The sequence below is a fragment of the Alternaria incomplexa genome (assembly GCF_024043165.1).
Source record: "Alternaria incomplexa strain BMP 0042 chromosome Unknown scaffold_1, whole genome shotgun sequence".
Lineage (NCBI taxonomy): Eukaryota > Fungi > Ascomycota > Dothideomycetes > Pleosporales > Pleosporaceae > Alternaria > Alternaria incomplexa.
In genome coordinates this window covers 294,586-311,723 of record NW_026249850.1, presented here as the reverse complement: position 1 = coordinate 311,723, position 17,138 = coordinate 294,586, and the positions used below count along the sequence as shown (strand labels likewise).

The 17,138-nt window shown below is 53.5% G+C and overlaps 6 protein-coding genes across 6 annotated transcripts; 1 reads left to right on the top strand and 5 right to left on the bottom strand.

Annotated features, from left to right (window-relative positions):
• Positions 1 to 116: 116 nt before the first annotated feature.
• On the bottom strand, positions 117 to 3,020 carry J4E90_000114 (uncharacterized protein; the record flags this gene model as incomplete). The annotated part of the gene is made up of 3 exons (XM_051429712.1): positions 117 to 1,306; positions 1,904 to 2,455; positions 2,513 to 3,020. 3 exons carry the CDS (start codon positions 3,018 to 3,020, stop codon positions 117 to 119), a joined length of 2,250 nt encoding a protein of 749 aa, XP_051295199.1.
• Positions 3,021 to 4,536: 1,516 nt separating this feature from the next.
• MFS1_1 (MFS sugar transporter) lies at positions 4,537 to 6,288 on the bottom strand (the record flags this gene model as incomplete). The annotated part of the gene is made up of 4 exons (XM_051429711.1): positions 4,537 to 4,908; positions 4,969 to 5,748; positions 5,797 to 6,225; positions 6,283 to 6,288. The coding sequence occupies 4 exons, from the start codon at positions 6,286 to 6,288 to the stop codon at positions 4,537 to 4,539; spliced, it is 1,587 nt and encodes a 528-aa protein (XP_051295198.1).
• A 3,818-nt stretch (positions 6,289 to 10,106) lies between these two features.
• J4E90_000112 (uncharacterized protein) lies at positions 10,107 to 10,681 on the bottom strand (the record flags this gene model as incomplete). Its single annotated transcript, XM_051429710.1, has 2 exons — positions 10,107 to 10,466; positions 10,523 to 10,681. The coding sequence occupies 2 exons, from the start codon at positions 10,679 to 10,681 to the stop codon at positions 10,107 to 10,109; spliced, it is 519 nt and encodes a 172-aa protein (XP_051295197.1).
• A 1,101-nt stretch (positions 10,682 to 11,782) lies between these two features.
• On the bottom strand, positions 11,783 to 12,619 carry J4E90_000111 (uncharacterized protein; the record flags this gene model as incomplete). The annotated part of the gene is made up of 1 exon (XM_051429709.1): positions 11,783 to 12,619. One exon carries the CDS (start codon positions 12,617 to 12,619, stop codon positions 11,783 to 11,785), a length of 837 nt encoding a protein of 278 aa, XP_051295196.1.
• Positions 12,620 to 12,974: 355 nt separating this feature from the next.
• J4E90_000110 (uncharacterized protein) lies at positions 12,975 to 14,659 on the top strand (the record flags this gene model as incomplete). The annotated part of the gene is made up of 4 exons (XM_051429708.1): positions 12,975 to 12,998; positions 13,051 to 13,167; positions 13,216 to 13,402; positions 13,452 to 14,659. The coding sequence occupies 4 exons, from the start codon at positions 12,975 to 12,977 to the stop codon at positions 14,657 to 14,659; spliced, it is 1,536 nt and encodes a 511-aa protein (XP_051295195.1).
• Positions 14,660 to 14,803: 144 nt separating this feature from the next.
• Positions 14,804 to 16,005, bottom strand: J4E90_000109 (uncharacterized protein; the record flags this gene model as incomplete). The annotated part of the gene is made up of 2 exons (XM_051429707.1): positions 14,804 to 15,818; positions 15,869 to 16,005. The coding sequence occupies 2 exons, from the start codon at positions 16,003 to 16,005 to the stop codon at positions 14,804 to 14,806; spliced, it is 1,152 nt and encodes a 383-aa protein (XP_051295194.1).
• Positions 16,006 to 17,138: the final 1,133 nt, after the last annotated feature.

Sequence of the window (17,138 nt, the reverse complement as noted above, 5' to 3'; positions counted from 1 at the left end):
ATATCATAGTTGGCCTAAGCCGTTCGCTTTTGTATGCTTTCAACGCCGAACCCGTTCACCAAAATTTTCGTGCCGTCCCAGGAAATATCCGCCAAAGAACAGAAGGATGCACCCGTTCAGACACGAGTCTCCTTCGTCTCACCCAAAACTTTCATCTCATCACTTTCCTCCTCCTTGATAAGGACTACATCTCCATCCAACCTCCAACCACTCCCACCCTTCTCTTTCTCCTTCTCCTTTCCCTTCACAGCTTCCCGCTTATCACCCATGACCCCCACTGCGACCGGTGCAGGTGCCGAACTAGCGAAATACGCCCCCACAGCCCCCAACTGGCCCGGACCCGCCTGCAACCCATGAATAAACTCATTCCTCAAATCCTCATGTTCGTTGAACAGCCTGTCCCACGCGTCTTTCAAACCCGTCGAGAAATGACCTTGTTCGTGCGACACGGATAGCGAGCGCAAGATAATAGCGTTGGGGTTCTGCTGCGGGCCCGGCTGCGACCAGTATGATGTCAGGGTGTGGAGGAGGAGGTTGCGGAGGGGGGACGGTGTTAGAATCGTTGATATGGGAGAGGATGAGGGTGTAGTTTCCCGCCACACATGGTCGATTAGGGAGGGGGTTAGGGCGAAGTGACGGCCTATACCGGAGTAGATGTGTTGGATGGTGTGGTTCATGAAGGACAAGGTGCCGAGGCGTTGGGCGAGAAGCCAGGCGTGGATTGAGGGGGGGATGGGTTGGGGGGAGGTTATGTTGTGGGGGATGGGAGGGGGTGGCATGTTTGTTGGAGTCCAGTTTCGGATATGGGCGGGTGGGCCGTTGAGCTGCAAGTGAGACGGTGTCTGAGTGGATAATGAATGGGGTGCTACGGTCGTCGCTGGAACGGAGACAGTCCTGTCTGCGCTGGCTGTCTTCGGGTAAGGATTGGCGCTGTTTGGCAAAGTCCTCGCGTCGACGTTGGATGGGTATGTGTCCTTGTAGATGAACTTGAGGAACAGTCCGAAGATGGCGGGATCAACTTCTGGCAACCTGATGATGTTCTCTTCGTTCTTTGCAACCTCTTTCGTGTCTTCCTCTTTGGCAAACTCTCCATCCTCTTCCTTGATCACCACCACGTCATCGTGGGAAGTGGAGAGTTTGCGCTTCTTGCTAGCTGTGTGATCCTTCAACACCGTGGCGTTGATGCGAGTAATCTGGTCGCGAAAGTAGATAGAGTGAACGCAGAGTAGAGCGACAGGAAGCGTGTAGGTCCGAGATGATGGGTGTTGACCGACAATGACTGTGATGGAGCTGCCCTGAATCCTTTCTTGACATTAGAGGAGTCGCTTCAGACTGCGACATCACCTGCTTACATATCGAGGAACATGTCGGAGTAGATAAACTTCTGTGGGGCTGCCATGGGTGGAGGTTGCGCGTGCTGTAGAGTCGCTGGATGCTGCGTGGTGACACCCATTTTGGACTTTCAAGTTGCGTGTGAGCGAATTATGCTGAAAGAATCGACCTTTGGGGTAGAAGCAGGTTGGTGGAGGATGGAAGAAGCCTCTACCGCAATAGACAGCTTGTATATACGCCGGACCTGAAAGAGGTCAGCCAACGAGAGTGGCGAGAAAACGTGGCTGTGGGCAATGAGCAGTGAGAGACAACTTCACCTGGGGTCAGGTAAGACTGGGTTGCTAAGACGATATTGCGGCACGGGTGTATCATAGAGTCGATGCTATAATGAGTCGTTGGTCGACAGGTAGTGCTGCTGTCCTTGGTGCTTCATGACTTGATGACAAAATGCAAATCGTAGCAGCAATCAATCGCATAGTGAACGTGTTTTGGGGTATATTATGTCGTTATTTCATTCGTTATATAGTAAGCAGTTGCCTTTACGGTACACTACCTGGGTATCAACACTGACTGCGACAATCGCCCTGACAGCCCGAGTTATTTCGGCTCTTGCTGCCCTCCGAGTACAACGTAGCATCATCCATGATGTCATCCAACTCCACATCAGCTTTCCCTGTCATGCGGAAGCTGGCCTTGGCCGGGCATGTCACGACCGAAGAGTGTTTGTCGCTATTCGCCACCGAGCCACTCTCCTCCATCTTTGTGAATCCGCCACGGTTGCTCGAGCTGTACGTCCTCTTGTTGTCCGTCCACCTTTCCACATCATGGCAACGTGTAGCGCCATCGCCGAAGAGGTTCTTGTGTTGTAGAAGATTGACAAGGCGGTTGAGGACAGAGAACTCAATCTTGAGCTTGATGCTGTAGATTGCCGTCTTGTACGTGGTTTGGATTTCATAATGGCCGGAGAATTGGACTGCGATGAGCGTGATGTCGAAAGCCAGCACTGCGACATTGACGATGATCAAGTGGATGAAAAGCTTTCGTAGAGATCCACGTCGTCGACCACAATCTCCACGAAGCATCTTCACTGTTCGGAAGATGTAGATAACCGATATGGCCATCTCTGCAGGCGTACAAAGTCAGTGTCTGTCTCACATGCAGCTCGGATGGAAACACTTACCCTGGACTGAAATAGCAACAATCTGGACCTTGTCGTAGATCTCGAATCCCGGGAGGAACTTGAGGGAATCTTTGGAGTTCGCGCCCATGGCAAAGGTGAATAGAGGAACGCCGAGAGCTATCGTGGTGAAGATGATCATATAGAGCACCCATCTGATCTTCCTGGCGTCCGCGACAACAAGATGCAGGCGAGAGTACAGTACAAGAGACTGTCCCGGGCACATGGTGACCCACCCTACGCCGATGATGGCGCTCGAAAGCAAGTCAAGCTTCGTGACCTGGAAGAACTTGAGGATGAACCCAATGGCGTGAGGGGCGATTCCTCCTGCGGCGATGAGCATACTCCAGAAATACAACCCGCGGCGTTGTTTGAAGACGGCGAATATGAGGAAGAGGATCTCAACCATGTTGTACATTCCGATGGCGAGGAATGCAGACATGGTCATAAGGATAGGAATGCTGGCCTGTACGCCGCCAGTGACGCCGGACTCTGAATCTTTGTCCGACATGGTGAAGGTAGTCAGGTGTCTTTCCGTCGACTTCGAAAGTAATGAGATGAATGAGGGTGAGGTAGAGAGCGCATTCGTTGAGATGGCGAACTGAACTGGAGGATCCGATATCCACGTGGAATCCTGGGGTATTTCAATCAAAGAGAGTGTTGGTGGCCTTGCTGATCGACGCAGATGCTGCAAGATGCTGATCAGCGAACATGTTGCAACTATAATTCAGTGTGGTTGCAGTGGTGGCAGACGGTTCACCATGAGAGGAACGAAGACAGCAGAAGGCGTTGCGGACACTACCCCAGAGACTGACTCGATGCATGGGTGCCTGACGGGTTCGTGGCGTTTGTGGTACACTTGGCCATGTCATGAACCATACAGGTGAAGACGGGGTCACGACGGGGGCGCGGATTTGCGAGCCCCAATGCTAGTCCTTGGTGATCGTTGATTGGGCCCGGGGGACCTAGTGGCGCATGGCATGATCGTGGATTTCCACAACGGGGCGCCGGTTCTGCTTCCCCATCATCGATAACATCGGATTAGCATGTTTAAGCGAAAAAGCAGCCAGTCGGAATCCAATGACCAGGTCAATGCCCTCGTACGTTTAAACTTACGTTGCTGCCCAGTTGGGTTGCACCTGTACCTGAGTGGTTTCTTCGCTTTCGCGTCAAATCGGCGACTCAGCCGAAGCGAAACTCTGTCAGTCGCCCCCATGATGGAAATAAACCCTGGGTCGATTATCGCCCATCTCCGTGCCGTTCTGCGGTATTTCCAGAAGGGATCAACAGGTATAAGGCGTCCATGCGAAGAAATTCAGGTCGTTTCTTGCATATGCAACGCATGCGAAGGTTTTCCTACACACTCGTGCGCTGAATAGCGAACCACTCGTTCTCGTTCCTGCAACAACCTTGCCACAGCATTCGTCGAGAGCAGGAGGTCCGTGGACGGCTGAACACGCTGCGTCGGTCCCGTGCGCCTTAATATCGCCAACACCCTTGGCCCTGGTGTTGCGACATCTTGGGCTTGCGCCATCCTATATCCGCACTGGGAATCGTTGATAGCGATGGAATTTGGTTCACACAGCCCCTGCATGGACGCGAAACGCATTATCGCATCATCAAGCCGATGCGGCTCTTTTTCGGCGCCTTTGCCTTCCAAGACGGACTATAATCGCTTCGCCCTTGTAGCCCGAACCTATCACTCGAAGTTAGCTAAGCTACATGTGTAGGCCTTCCGTGATTAGTGATGGCTGTTGACACTCTATACCCGGATAGTAAGGTACGATTGTGGGAATAAGAGATTAGTGAATGGATTCATGGACTATGCTACGTGGCTGTCCGAGTTAAACAACTTGAAGTCGCTCAGGTAGAGTCGTGAACCGCGTCATCGACGATGGTCGTAACTCTATAACCGAATGCAACCCAACAAACCGCTGGAAAGCCTATCTAGTCCCAGTAACCAGGAACCAAAGGTGGCAAAATACAGCACTCGTCATTGTATGGACGATGTCGCTAAAGATGTCCGTTTAGACTTTGGGCTCAGCGTGGACATTCTCGACATGACCGTGGTCGTGCCCGTGACGTCCGACCTTGAGGTTACCGGCCTCAATGTCGCGGGTGACACGGTCGAGACGCGACTCAACCTTGCCAGCCTTCCAGGCAGGAAGACCAGAGTCGAAAACGTCGTCCATCTCTTCAAGGGTCTTGCCCTTAGTTTCTGGGGCAGTCAGGAACATGTGGATGAAGGCAACGGCGTTGAATGTTCCGAAGATCATGTACATCTTCCAGTTGATGGACCACAGAAGAGGGGGAACGGCAAAAGCAAGAATGCAGTTCCATGTCCAATTGGCGGCGGTAGCGAGCGACACGGCCTTCGCGCGAACCTTGGCGGGGAAGATCTACAGAGGTAGAACAAGTCAGTGTATGTTTCACATGCATCCCTTACAGTGAGAACTTACCTCGGACGGATAGGTCCATGACGTCGGGCCCCATGTGGTTGCGAACGTGGCTACGAAGAGGTATGAGCAAGCGACAATGCCCTTGGAAACGGCGCTGTGCTCGCGAGGTACCACCCAAGAGATATCTTTGTCGGTAGTGTCTGGGTTAGGAATACCATAGGAAGCCTGCAGAGCACCTGTAGTATATAGCCAGACAGCCATCATGAAAGAGCCGCAGAGGAGAGCAGGACGACGACCAAACTTGTCGAGGTAGAGGATAGCTGGTAGGGTCATGGCGACGTTGATGATGTACTGAATTGACGCAGTAAGGAGCTCGTCGGCAATACCCGCTCCACGCATGATGAAGACGATGTAGTACATCATGATGTTCATACCGCAAAGTTGCGACCACATCTGGATGGACATACCAAGGATGACACGCTTAACAATGCGAGGCTTGACCAGGGCGGCGAAGCTAGTCTCAGCAATCTCACGCTCGAACGCAAGCGCCTCTTCGATCTCCTTGTATTCCGCAAGAACCTTGGGGTGGTTGACGTTGCCGGCGCCGTGAAGATTGGCAAGAACCTGTAGGGCCTCCTCCCAGCGGTCCTTGGAAGCCAGCCATCGAGGGGAGCGAGGGAAGAAGAAGAATCCGATGAAGAGGATTGCGCCAGGAACAGCTTGGACACCCCATGGGATTCTAAAGGCCGCAGTGCTCTGGTTCGGGTTGTTGACGCCTCCATCGACGAAGGAACAGCCGTACTGGATGAAGTATTGGATCAAAATACCCCAGGTAATGGCCTGCCGGAATCAGTTTGGATTACATACACGTATCAAAGAGTGACATACCCATTGTTGCAAAGACACCACTCTACCTCGGATTTCTTTGGGCGCAATCTCGGCTTGGTACACTGGAACGATGGCGGAACAGATACCGATGGCGTACCCACCGATAAGACGACCAACACAGAGGAGAGCAACGCCGTTGGAGGCGGCCTGCAGAATAGCGCCAACAATCCAGATGAGGGCGGCGATTTGTACAGCGTTCCTACGCGAAAGTCGATCGGCGAGGAAGGAAGAAGACAAAGCACCAACGAGAGAACCTGCAGGCATCGACGCAGTGATACCACCTTGGCGAGTGCCGCTAGGGTTGCCGAAGTAGTTCTTGTAAGCGGGAGTACCCAGCGCACCCGACATCGACGAGATGTCGAAACCGAAGAGGATACCACCAAGCGCGGCGAAGCCGCAAATGGCGTAGACATTGTAGATTTGTGGGAACTATAGCGCCATTGTCAGCGAGTGCACTCAGGAGCAATTGGGAGAACCAAGACCTACCTTCATCTTGCCAAGTCGCTGTGGCCAGTATGGGTTGATAAAGTTATGGGGCGATGTAAGAGAGAGGACAGTCAAGAGCTGGGAGGCTGCAGATTTATGGTCCCAAGAGCGCGGAGAGAGCGCGTGATCCTAACGGATGTAGTCTGTGCGGAAAGTCTTGGGTTTTACTATTCACTACAGCACTCTTTACCGCCCGATTGTAGCCTTGCTGACGGGAGATGTGGTTGGTTACATGTGAGAGCATTGTGACCCCGCAAACGGGTGTTGAACCAGGGCTTACGCAGATCCTACAGGAAACCGGCAACATGTCCTGGGGTAGTGCATGGCTGGGTGGCCCCCATAGTGGTTGTGCATAACGGCATCCAATAGGAGCAAATTCGACGCCGTGTTGGTTTCCAGTGCAATGGCACCTGCCAATACTACTCCGGCCCCGTGCTGTCGCACTGGCAAGGCGTGCGAGTAGTAAAGGCCAGTAATGTTGTGGAATGGAAACCGCCCTGATGTGCGTGGCAATCCGCAGGTGTAGAGACATGGACATGAGATACAGCAGATACTGGTTTGTTGTCTCGGACCATAATTCAATATGGAAAATCATCCGCAGAGCATAAGCTTCGTGTTCCAACCACACTCCAGGATCAGGTACTCGGTTCCGCTACGTTCAAACACCCGACTTCTGACATGTTGCAGGTGGTTTTCTGCGTTTGCCGTGGCCATCACCTGTAAAGATAGACCGAAGCGTGAATCCTGCGCTGGCCACAAGCCTGGGCAGAGGCGCGGCAATCGCACGATCATCTCACGACCACGGTGAAGGTGGAATCCTAGGAACATTTTTCAGGTCAACTTTTGACATCGGCAACAGGTGGAAGCAAAGCGATAATGCTTTTCAACCCCTCAGACATAGCGTGCTGTCTAAAATGCGCGCAAAGTGCTGTGGTTTTCGAGATGAGATGGCAAGGGAGGCCAGGAGATTGTGATTGTGATGTAAGAGGCGGGAGGCGCCAAGCATGCAGCGGCGCCGCCAACCGTCGACCCCAGTTCTCGGCTGGCTTTACTCCGCCCTGGAAAATCCAACACCAGCCAACAGTTCGATCAAAACAAAATTGTGGCGTTTCTCTGTAGCGACTGCCTATACGGACGATCGCATCGAATGCTGTTTCGAGCAGCACAGCCGGCGATGCCATTCGCACCCAGTTTCAAGGCCTCTTTGCTGACAGGCGTGCGCAGCATTGTGGCTTGGTTTTGAAATCTGGCGAAGCCAAGATGAGATCCAAGGAGAGCAATTTCATCAGGATGCGGGGCTCGGTAAGGACTACTGCATCTTCAAGGTGCCCTAGGTATACCCATGGCCGCCGCTCGGATGAGCCTGAGCACAACCAGCAATTCCGTCCATATAGAATGGTAAGAAGCGGCCACTACCTTCTCATTTCTTCTACAGCTTCCGCCCTTGCAAGACGTACGACGCGCAATTGCAGCACAAGCGTTCTGCTTTTGGCGGCAATCCGCGTCGATGAGATCTTAGCAGCTCTTGTGTAATTCGGGGCGTTCTCCAGATGATACCGATTCTTGATCAACGCCGGGTCGTGTATCTTCGCATTCCGGCATGGCATCCAATGCCGAGCCCATGTCATAAGACTGTACAAGGGGAGTAAGAGTTGGGAACAAAATGCGACTACTGACCCAGTATACCGAGCATAGCGACGAACGCATGCGAATGTTGTCTTGACAGCCTGGCGGGATCTAAGGCAGGTCTCGGAGCCTGGCTATTGACCGTCTAGCATGTACTACATTTCAGTACATTGATGTGGTGTGATAATAAGCTCACCCTCATCAGCCATCTTCTGTGGGTCCTAGACATTGTTACAATGGTTCCACGATCCCGAGCTTAGCTTAAAGCTTGGGGAACAGGGCTTGTCCGACATGGATGGTCTTTCTCGAAGATTCCTAGATGGGTTTGTGACCAAACAGATGACACCCGTCGAGCCGATACCCTTCGGTAATCTGAGGGCTGTGCTACAGGTACCTGATAGCGGAGTCTTGTCATATCATGACGCTGAGGACATGAGTCGGGATTTGTCGCCACACAATGAAGTTGGACGTCTCGCAATATCCAGTCCAATTCGGCTTGAGTTCAGACCATCAGGCTGAAGGTACCCCTGGATTGTAAGCAAGTGGACTCATCCATCACCGTGCAGCAGAAGATGTCGGCATCACTTTCGAAATGAACATCAGAGACATTGGCTACATAATACGGCCTATCTCGTTGGGTTCAGGCTCCGCCATGAGAACTTTCTGTTATCGCGTTACCTCCTTAACTGACTCTGAGGAGTCTGGAACGCTTATCAGCACTCTCGAGCAGAACCCCGGCTTCCTGATTGAACCTGCCAACTTCCGCCATCTTCGGCGACGCGCACATCCGCTTCGCTTCGCTGCGAAACTCGGACCTCAATATTCAAACATCCCTTAAGTTTGCATATTGACCCATGGTCATCTCCACGCTCATCTCTCGAAAAAGCAGCTTGAGTACCTCTCAGGTCTCCAAGTTGAAGCTTCCGCCTTCTATTCGCTGCTCACCGCGAGTAAGCGAACCAGTAGCACGACGCGATACCACACCACCTCCCAATCGCAACGCGCATCACAGTATCGCACACTTATAGCCTCATCACAGACCAACGTCATCTTGGAAAACGATGTTTTCGAGTCGTACCGCACCAAGACTCTATCGCTGCTTTCCTAGTTGGGCCTTGACTATTGGGCTGGCGGAGATGGAAGAGTGATAGTCCTGCATCAGATCGCGTGGGTGGACCTGCTGACGCGGGCAGCTGCCCTTGCTATAAACATGACAAGATGTCATATGTCTACATGTACTTGCTAGTACGTACTGCGCATCAACACCTCAACTCCGATATACTCGCAATCATCTTTCCCTACGCCAAACCGCCATCAAACCAGCAAAGCGACAAAGCCAACGCCAGCCTTTCATCGACTTGTTGAGGCTTACCGTGGCGAACCGCACAGGACTGTCAGCACGCGTGCAACGGGCCGCAGCTTGTGCTAGTCCCACCAATTATCACGACGTCGGTATCACTGGCCATTCGCATCGGCAAACAGCATATATCCCGCTCCCAAGCTTCCAGCCTGTTGGTGGAGATCGAAAGAGGCAAACTACGAGGACGCATCGCGCACTGCCTCATCGGGAAGTCAGCGTGAGGTTTCCAGCTAGTATCGCCGTCCCCGAGGTCTGTCGACAGATCTAGGGACAGGCGGTGAGGTACACCGTGCTCTTACCTGTGAGAATCGAGTAGAAAGTGCGAACCGCTGACCCCCGGAACACACGAAATATATCACCCATGCAACGGCCGATGATAGATATATCATCCAGTACACTGTGGGACTTTTCATATTCGATTATCCTGATATCTTGACAAACACCCTCACCTTCTTCATTCAGCCGCCGGGTCTCTACCGCCGCATAGCCGATAAGATTTCGCTCAGACACATACTATTTCGATACAATATCATCATCAGGAACGTCAGGGCTACCATGCCACACCACATCACCAATAGCGTCTTCGCACGCACAAGCCTAACAACCTGCGACGTCTTCATCATGGCTCTCGCACACTTGGGTCCAGGAACAGCGCCATCACCAGAAGAACTAATTGCAGCAGCGAGTCCCTGGTTCTTGGACGCGGAGACAGTCTGGTGGCGCAAGTTCCTCAACGGCACAGGATGAAAGTCAAGTTTCTTGAGGCTATGCCATCAGAAAACGCTTTTGCTTTACGCGGATTGGCCAAGGTATCCACGCCCCCAAAATATATTTGAGTCTAGTACGGCGCTTTCAACACAGCATGCACGTATGTCTTTGTGCAATCACTCGCATTGCCCCTCCAGCTCAAGACCTCATTACTCAGCGCACCCTCGCATATCGTCCAGCCTTCCCTCTGGCCATCCACCGTCAAGAGGTATCCCTCGTCCAACGCGATATTGCCCGCTGGCTGCACCGAGGCGAGGAACTGCAACTCCGACCCGGCTGTCACAACCGTACTGTTGAAACGAGAATACGTGTTGCCGAAGGGCGCCAACGCGATGGTGGAAAGTGTGCCGTCTGCCAGGGTGAAGTTGGGCAGGGAACCGTAACCGGGGCCTGTGAGGCGGAGGAGAAGGGCAGGTTGGTGGAAGGGGTCCTGTGCAAGGTTAGATTTCCGACGGGTTATTTGGAAGGGCTGATGTATGGGCTTACGAATAACGAGGTGGCGGATACGGCTTTGAGTTCGGAGGTATTCGCACTAGCATCTATTTGCGAGGTGGTGACGAGCAGGAAGTTGGTTAAATTTGTTGGCAGCGCAGCGGAGATGGACGCGCTCGCAATGGCGAAGGAGAGAAGAGATGAGAAGCGCATGCTTAATTGTAATAGCAGTAACAAAAGATCAGAAAGACACACAAATGACTTGAGAACAGCTGAAATATCGATGAAATGTTTCGAAACAAACCCAACAGCGTCCCACCCCTCCCACCTATATATCCCCAACCTCTCACCCGCGATACCGGGACCGAAACCCTGCACGAAGTAAAAACGACGATCCCACGTCCCACAAAGTCCGCATGCACACCATCATAGGCCACTGCGCGATCTATCAAGCACGTTTACGCGTGAAAGGGTAACCTACCTGAAGCTTTTCAGCCACCCAATCGCCGCCGTAGCTCGCCACGACCCTGCCGATCAGTCTATGCGCATCCCTGCATGTACAGCTGGGAAATGCGTTTGTTAAGCTTGAGCTTTCGACGTCAGGGACCAACCAACGGGACGGGGATGGGTGGGGGATGCGAAACACAGGGCTGGCTAGGACTTTGAGTCGGCTAGTTTGCTGACGTGTGAAGAAGAGTCATTCGAACCACGAGTTGTAGACTTCGATGGTGGGCTGAGCAAACAATATTGCAATGTCAGACTTGGAATTGGGGAAGGTTGCCTGAGATTGAGGCATGGAAATGCTGTGGCTGGTGGGGGATCTCCACTGCGTCATCGCATTGTCGCGTGAGTAGCGTGGCCGTAAGAAGCCTAGTTTTGCCGGTTGGGTCCACCCAGCACTACTTGTGGCGACGCAACGAGGCTGTGGTGCCCGGGTTGTCAGGTCTCCTTGAGGTGGATGGGGGAGTAAGGTAGGTACGGAGTACCGTGTGCCAACACTATTATGAAAGTCTCAAGATAATACAGGGGCATGGCGGTGATAGTCGGTGGCGAGTAACGCAAGACCAGAGTCAAACATTACCGACCAGAAGACATCTGGAGAGCGGATTGGAGAAAGAACATTAGCATGTTTTTGTCCTTGTTTGCTATTATCAAAGGTATCATACAGAGTGCTCGACTCAAACTTGGGTATGCCGAGCGCCCGCCAACGCCAAAGTAAATGCCGATTTGAACGAATCGTGACCTGTGTCTTCCGCTGATGCACATTACCCTACTATCCTTATATTATGCCCTATCCTGTGATGACCAGTCCGTCTAAGCAGGAGTTGCGATTGCACCGTCGCCTAGTACCCTCGCGACTAGGATGTATAGCATCATCGCTCCGAGTACGATCCTCCACTTGTTGCGGCTCAGCCAGCCTTGACCTGCATCTCGCGCTATTTGCGCTGCATCTTGAACGACCGTTGCGCTTGTGCCGGGGCGTCGTCGCAGACCCGAGACGTCGGGCGAGCAGGCTGGCTGCTGCGAGGGGGTTGGTGCTGCCGGCCGTGGTAGGCCCGTGAGGGGGTCGATGCGGTTCTCCTTCATCCACTTGAGATTCTCCTCGTCGACATCCGGCCACTCGTGTCTGAACTTTGCGCCGCCATCTCCAGCCCGGATGTTGCCGTTCTGGCGACCACCGGCGTTGTCTGACCCAGATGCTTTGCTGCCGCCGCCTGTGCTGTTCCACCACCGTGTGCGCTTGGCGAAGAGTTTCCGCTCTGCTTCTGATGCCCGGACGCTACCCGTAGTAATCTCGTCGCTGGTCATGAAACTCAGCAGGCCTGTCAGAATCGTGCTGACCTCCCATGCGGGGTTGAAGCTCTTAGGGTGGAAGTCGGAGATGCTGAGGCACAGCCGGCTGCTGGGCTGGAATCGACCGGATGGTGTGTGCATGCGGATTGCGGGCGGCGCAAAGGGGTAGTCGGGCGGGAAGTTCAGCGTGCCCCAGTACTGACCGCCATGGTAGGGTGTGTCTGGTGGGCCGGTGATGATGTAGTGCCATTCTAGGATGTTCCTATCCGAGGGGTGTGCAGTAATGAATGGCGGTGGTGATTTGGAGATGGAAGCGTATTCTCTTGTGAGGCGCTTGGTGGCTGCTGGCGTCGCCATGGTGTGTGAATGTGGGGGAAGAGAGAGTGAGTGGGTGGTTGGGGTAGTCGACGTGTTCCTGGGCGGAGATAGTTGACGTCGACAATCGGATGCGCTGTATAGGTGGCCACCAGATAACAGTGCAGAAGGCGTGGTACGTTTTTCAGTGATTACCCCGCGATAGACAAAGGATAAGAATCACAAAGGCAGGCGCGATAGGTGAATTAGGTCGTTGGTGAAAGAGTTCGGGTCGCACGTCCAGACGACCTTGGAACAGTTGGAGAGTAAGCGCACGTGCATCCGCCGCCCGCGGCGATCCAAAGTTCAAGGTTTCTGAACAACGCCAAGCATCACGCACGCAGACACAGACAGCCCAATGGCTTCGCCGCATGAAGACGATGTGAGTAGGCGTGCATCGTGGGAGTAATGGCACATCGCTAATTGGGCCCCAGGTCTTCGAAAGGCTCAAGAACAAGACGGACCTGAACGAGCAGAAGCGCCAGCAGGATGAGCTCAATGCGCGGCTCTACGCCCAGCAGCAGAGGTCGAAGGAGAGGCTGGGAGAGCTGGTATGCATTCTGGATATTCAATTGGGGCTGTTGCTGAGGCTGCGCTAGATTGACGACAACTCGTCGCTACCCGTGACGATATCATCGGTCCGCATCCTTCATGCCAACCGCACACGAAGAAGCTTCCTCGAGCGAGTAGTCGACCCCCTGCTGAGCGCAAACCGGGACCGGCCATACACTCTCGAAGATGCGATAAAGGAAGTTGGCGAAGCTACCGATAAGCTCAATCGTTTTGGTACGTCAGCACGCGACGGAGGGGCTCGCATTTGTTTAACATTGGCTAGGTATCTTTAAGTCGCCAATATCAGTCTACCTCGACCGTCCAAACCAGACCATCGCCTCTTCCTCCCCCACGGATGTTGACGTGTATATATCGGCCCAGGAGCGCGGCAACTACACCATCAAGACCGGAACTGAGGCTGGAGCCTCTGAAGCCGATGCCTACGTCCACGCCGAACTACGAAATCTGCTTGGTGGAGCCGAGACGCTGAACGCACACGGATCGCTGGGCACGCGAACACGGTCTGCCTACTCTCTCGCCTTCGACAGTCCCATCCTCAGCAACCCCGATCTCAAGTTCCAGGTCAACGGATTCGCGAGTTCGACACTGAAGAGCTGGGCAAGCCATGAGGAAGTCCTCAAGGGAGGAAACTCAAAGCTGCTATGGAGGATGAAGAACGGTGCGACACACGAATTTGGCTACTCTGGCATCTGGCGACAGGTGACTAGTCTGGCTGAGAACGCATCGCCCTCTGTTCGCGCAGATGCTGGTGACTCATTCAAGTCGAGCATCTCGCATACCTGGGTCAACGACAAGCGCGACTACCCTCTCCTGCCTAGCAGCGGCTACTTCTTGAAGACCGTATCCGAACTCGCAGGTTGGGGACCGCTGAAGGGCGACACCGCATATTGGAAGACAGAGGCAGAGTCGCAAGTCGCTCTCCCCTTCGGCAACACAGGCATCACGCTTACTGCTGGTCTACGGGGTGGACTTCTCTACCCCATGGCTTTGGGCGGGGAGAGCCAGCCCCAGGCCTCGCGCATCAACGACCGCTTCCAGCTCGGCGGCCCCAACAACGTTCGTGGCTTCCGCATCGCTGGTCTTGGTCCTCGTGACGGCGCTGATGCACTAGGTGGCGACATCTACGCTGCTGGTGGCGCATCGCTCCTCCTCCCTATCCCGCGCGTCGGCAAGGAAACTCCTCTCCGTCTCCAAGCCTTCATCAACGGTGGCCGTCTCCTCGCACTCAAGAACCCCAACTCCAAGAAAGAAGACGGGTCATTCGGCAGCTCAAGCGACGTAACTGGCGCGATCCAAAAGTCCTTCTCCAGTCTCACTGCCGAACTTCCCAGCGCGGCAGCTGGTCTAGGTCTCGTCTACGCACACCCTGTTGCAAGGTTCGAGATCAACTTCTCTCTACCACTCGTCATGAGGGCCAAGGAGGAAGGCAGGAAAGGACTGAGCTTCGGCGTCGGCATCGAGTTCTTGTAGACACAGATCCAAGTGTGTAAATGTGTATTTGTAGGCCGTATAGACTTCCTTCTCGAGCAAGCAGATCACTTCTTTCTCAATCATTCTCATGTTCATATGTCTCTCGCATTCAGTTCGAAAATCTACCCCCTACAACTAAAAGATCTAGCTCCCTACCAACTGCGGCCCCTCGAACACCTTCTGCGGATCATACACGCCCTTGATCCCCACCAACCTCTCATAATGCTCTCCCCAATACCTCGAATGCGCATCCGCCTTGGTAAGGTTCGTATCCGCATAATTGATATACATGCCAAACTGCTCGCCCTCACTCGCCTTCTCAATCGCATCGACCCAGCCATTCAAGAATTCCATCATCTTGGGCGTGTACGTCGCGCTGTCAGGGAAAATGCGGTCGTTGAACTGCATCTTGAAGACGGCGTTGCGGTGCGAGTACGACGTCTCGTCCGCGGGTACTTTGGAGATGGCAGAGCCGGAGCCGCCGTGCATGTCGATGAGGAGGTACCAGGATCGGCCACGGATGTTGCGCGCGGTGGTGAAGTAGTAGTCTGCGAGGGCGGTCATGGCGGCGGGCGAGAGGTACTCTGGCATGAGGGACTTGGCGTAGAAGTTCTCGTGGTAGTCGTATATTTCTGGTTGGGGCAACGGGCCATTGGAAAAGGATGTCAAAGTGTCGATCCATTTCTTCGTTGAAACGGTGCCTGCGCCGCGTCCCTCAAGAGGGATGTTGAGTTTGGTAAGCAGCGGGTTCATGATGGTGTCAAAGGCGCTGCGGTTGCCATAGTATACGCCCGTTAGTTGGTTGGGGAGGAACATGCGCATGTTTAGCTCCGGGGGTTGGTCGTGGATGGTGAAGTTTTGGAGGACGGTCAGGATGTTGGCGAGTTGCGATGTGTTGGATGGGGAGAGGTTGTAGGAGAATACGAGGTTGCTTTCGGGGGCGTCAAACGTTTTGAACTTGAAGTCGGTGACGATGCCAAAGGCGGCGCCGGCGCCTCGTAGGGCCCAGAAAAGGTCTGGGTTCGAGGTTGGTGACGCGGTTACTACGGTGCTGTTGTGAAGGACCACGGTTACGGAGACAAGTTGGTCCAGTGTGAGGCCGTGTAGGCGAGATGACATGCCGTAGCCTCCGTGCAGTGTGAGACCGCTTACACCGACGCTGAAGAGTGTGAGTAAACGCATGTGTTGGTGATGAGGATGAGGACCTACCCAGGACATGTTCCGTGGCTGATGGCTTGCTTGCCTTGGTCGTAAAGAGCCAGAGCAATATTACCCAGTCTTCCACCAGCTCCAATAACAGCTGTGTGTGCTTCTTGATCAACAGTCACGCTGTTGAAGCGACGCATGTCGACGATCAAGTGTCCATCTTCTCCTCCAAGACCATGTGATCCATAGCTGTGGCCTCCGCACTTGGGAGTGACTTGAACACCACTCTCAACTCCGCAAGATACAGCATCTTGGACATGTTTGACGGTCTGTGGTACGACGTAGGAAGCCGGTTTGAATGGTAAACGAAGATTGAAGGGCTTGACTGCCTGAGTATAGTTCTTGGTGCCTGCGGCATATACAGGAACCTGGCGAGACTCAAGGCATTCGCTCAATGTGGTATTCGCAGCGGTAGTGCAAGAAAAGAGAGCGCAGGCTGCAAATAGCCATGTGTAGTATTCTTTCATCATTCTGGAAGTCGGAAAGTGGCTTGGCTGCCCAGGAAAAATTCATCCGCTAACGTCCTCGCGATACTTATGGATTGCTTGAATCCTAGAGGTGGATTCTGATGATGAGATACATATTGACCCAATACACTACGGCTGAAGACCCAGAAAACATATCTGACCAGGAGACATGACTGCGATGAAGGGATGAGAATGCCCAGAGTGGAAACCTTGCTCTTTCCTTGGATCCTTCGTCGGAATCGTGGGGATTCCAAGAGGATTTGGTACTGGTAATAACAGATCTTGCCTCCATCGCACGACAACTTCCAAGCTACGGCTATACCAAGAAGCGGTGGCTTCAGCTTGATTTACCTCTTGGCAAAGATTGGTCGCAGAAAGATTAAGAGATGCCACCTCGTCTATACCCACACACGTGTCCAGGTGCGCTGCAGCCGCATCCACGTACCGACATAGGGCAGCGGCGTGGCGGCTGCATTCCCGGTATAAGGCCTGGCCAAGAGATCTTAACATGCGCGTGCCCGAGATGAAAGACCGAAATGCAAGGCTACTGCAATTTCGCCATGTTGATCAACCTGGGGTCGGCAACCGGCTGAAACGTTGTACCCCTGCTCGAAACATGGCTGTAGATTGCTATATATTGTCCGACGTGCGGCCTTTAACCGGCTTGGACAATCGCATACTCACCGAGGCTGAAGTGGCACCCTCGCTTTCAGCAAAACGCATGATGGAGTCGGTTGTTTAGTCCAAGAGGGTGTAGTCAGGTGTTTCATCGTCGTAGCTCCGAAATGTCGAGTGCGGGCGCGTGA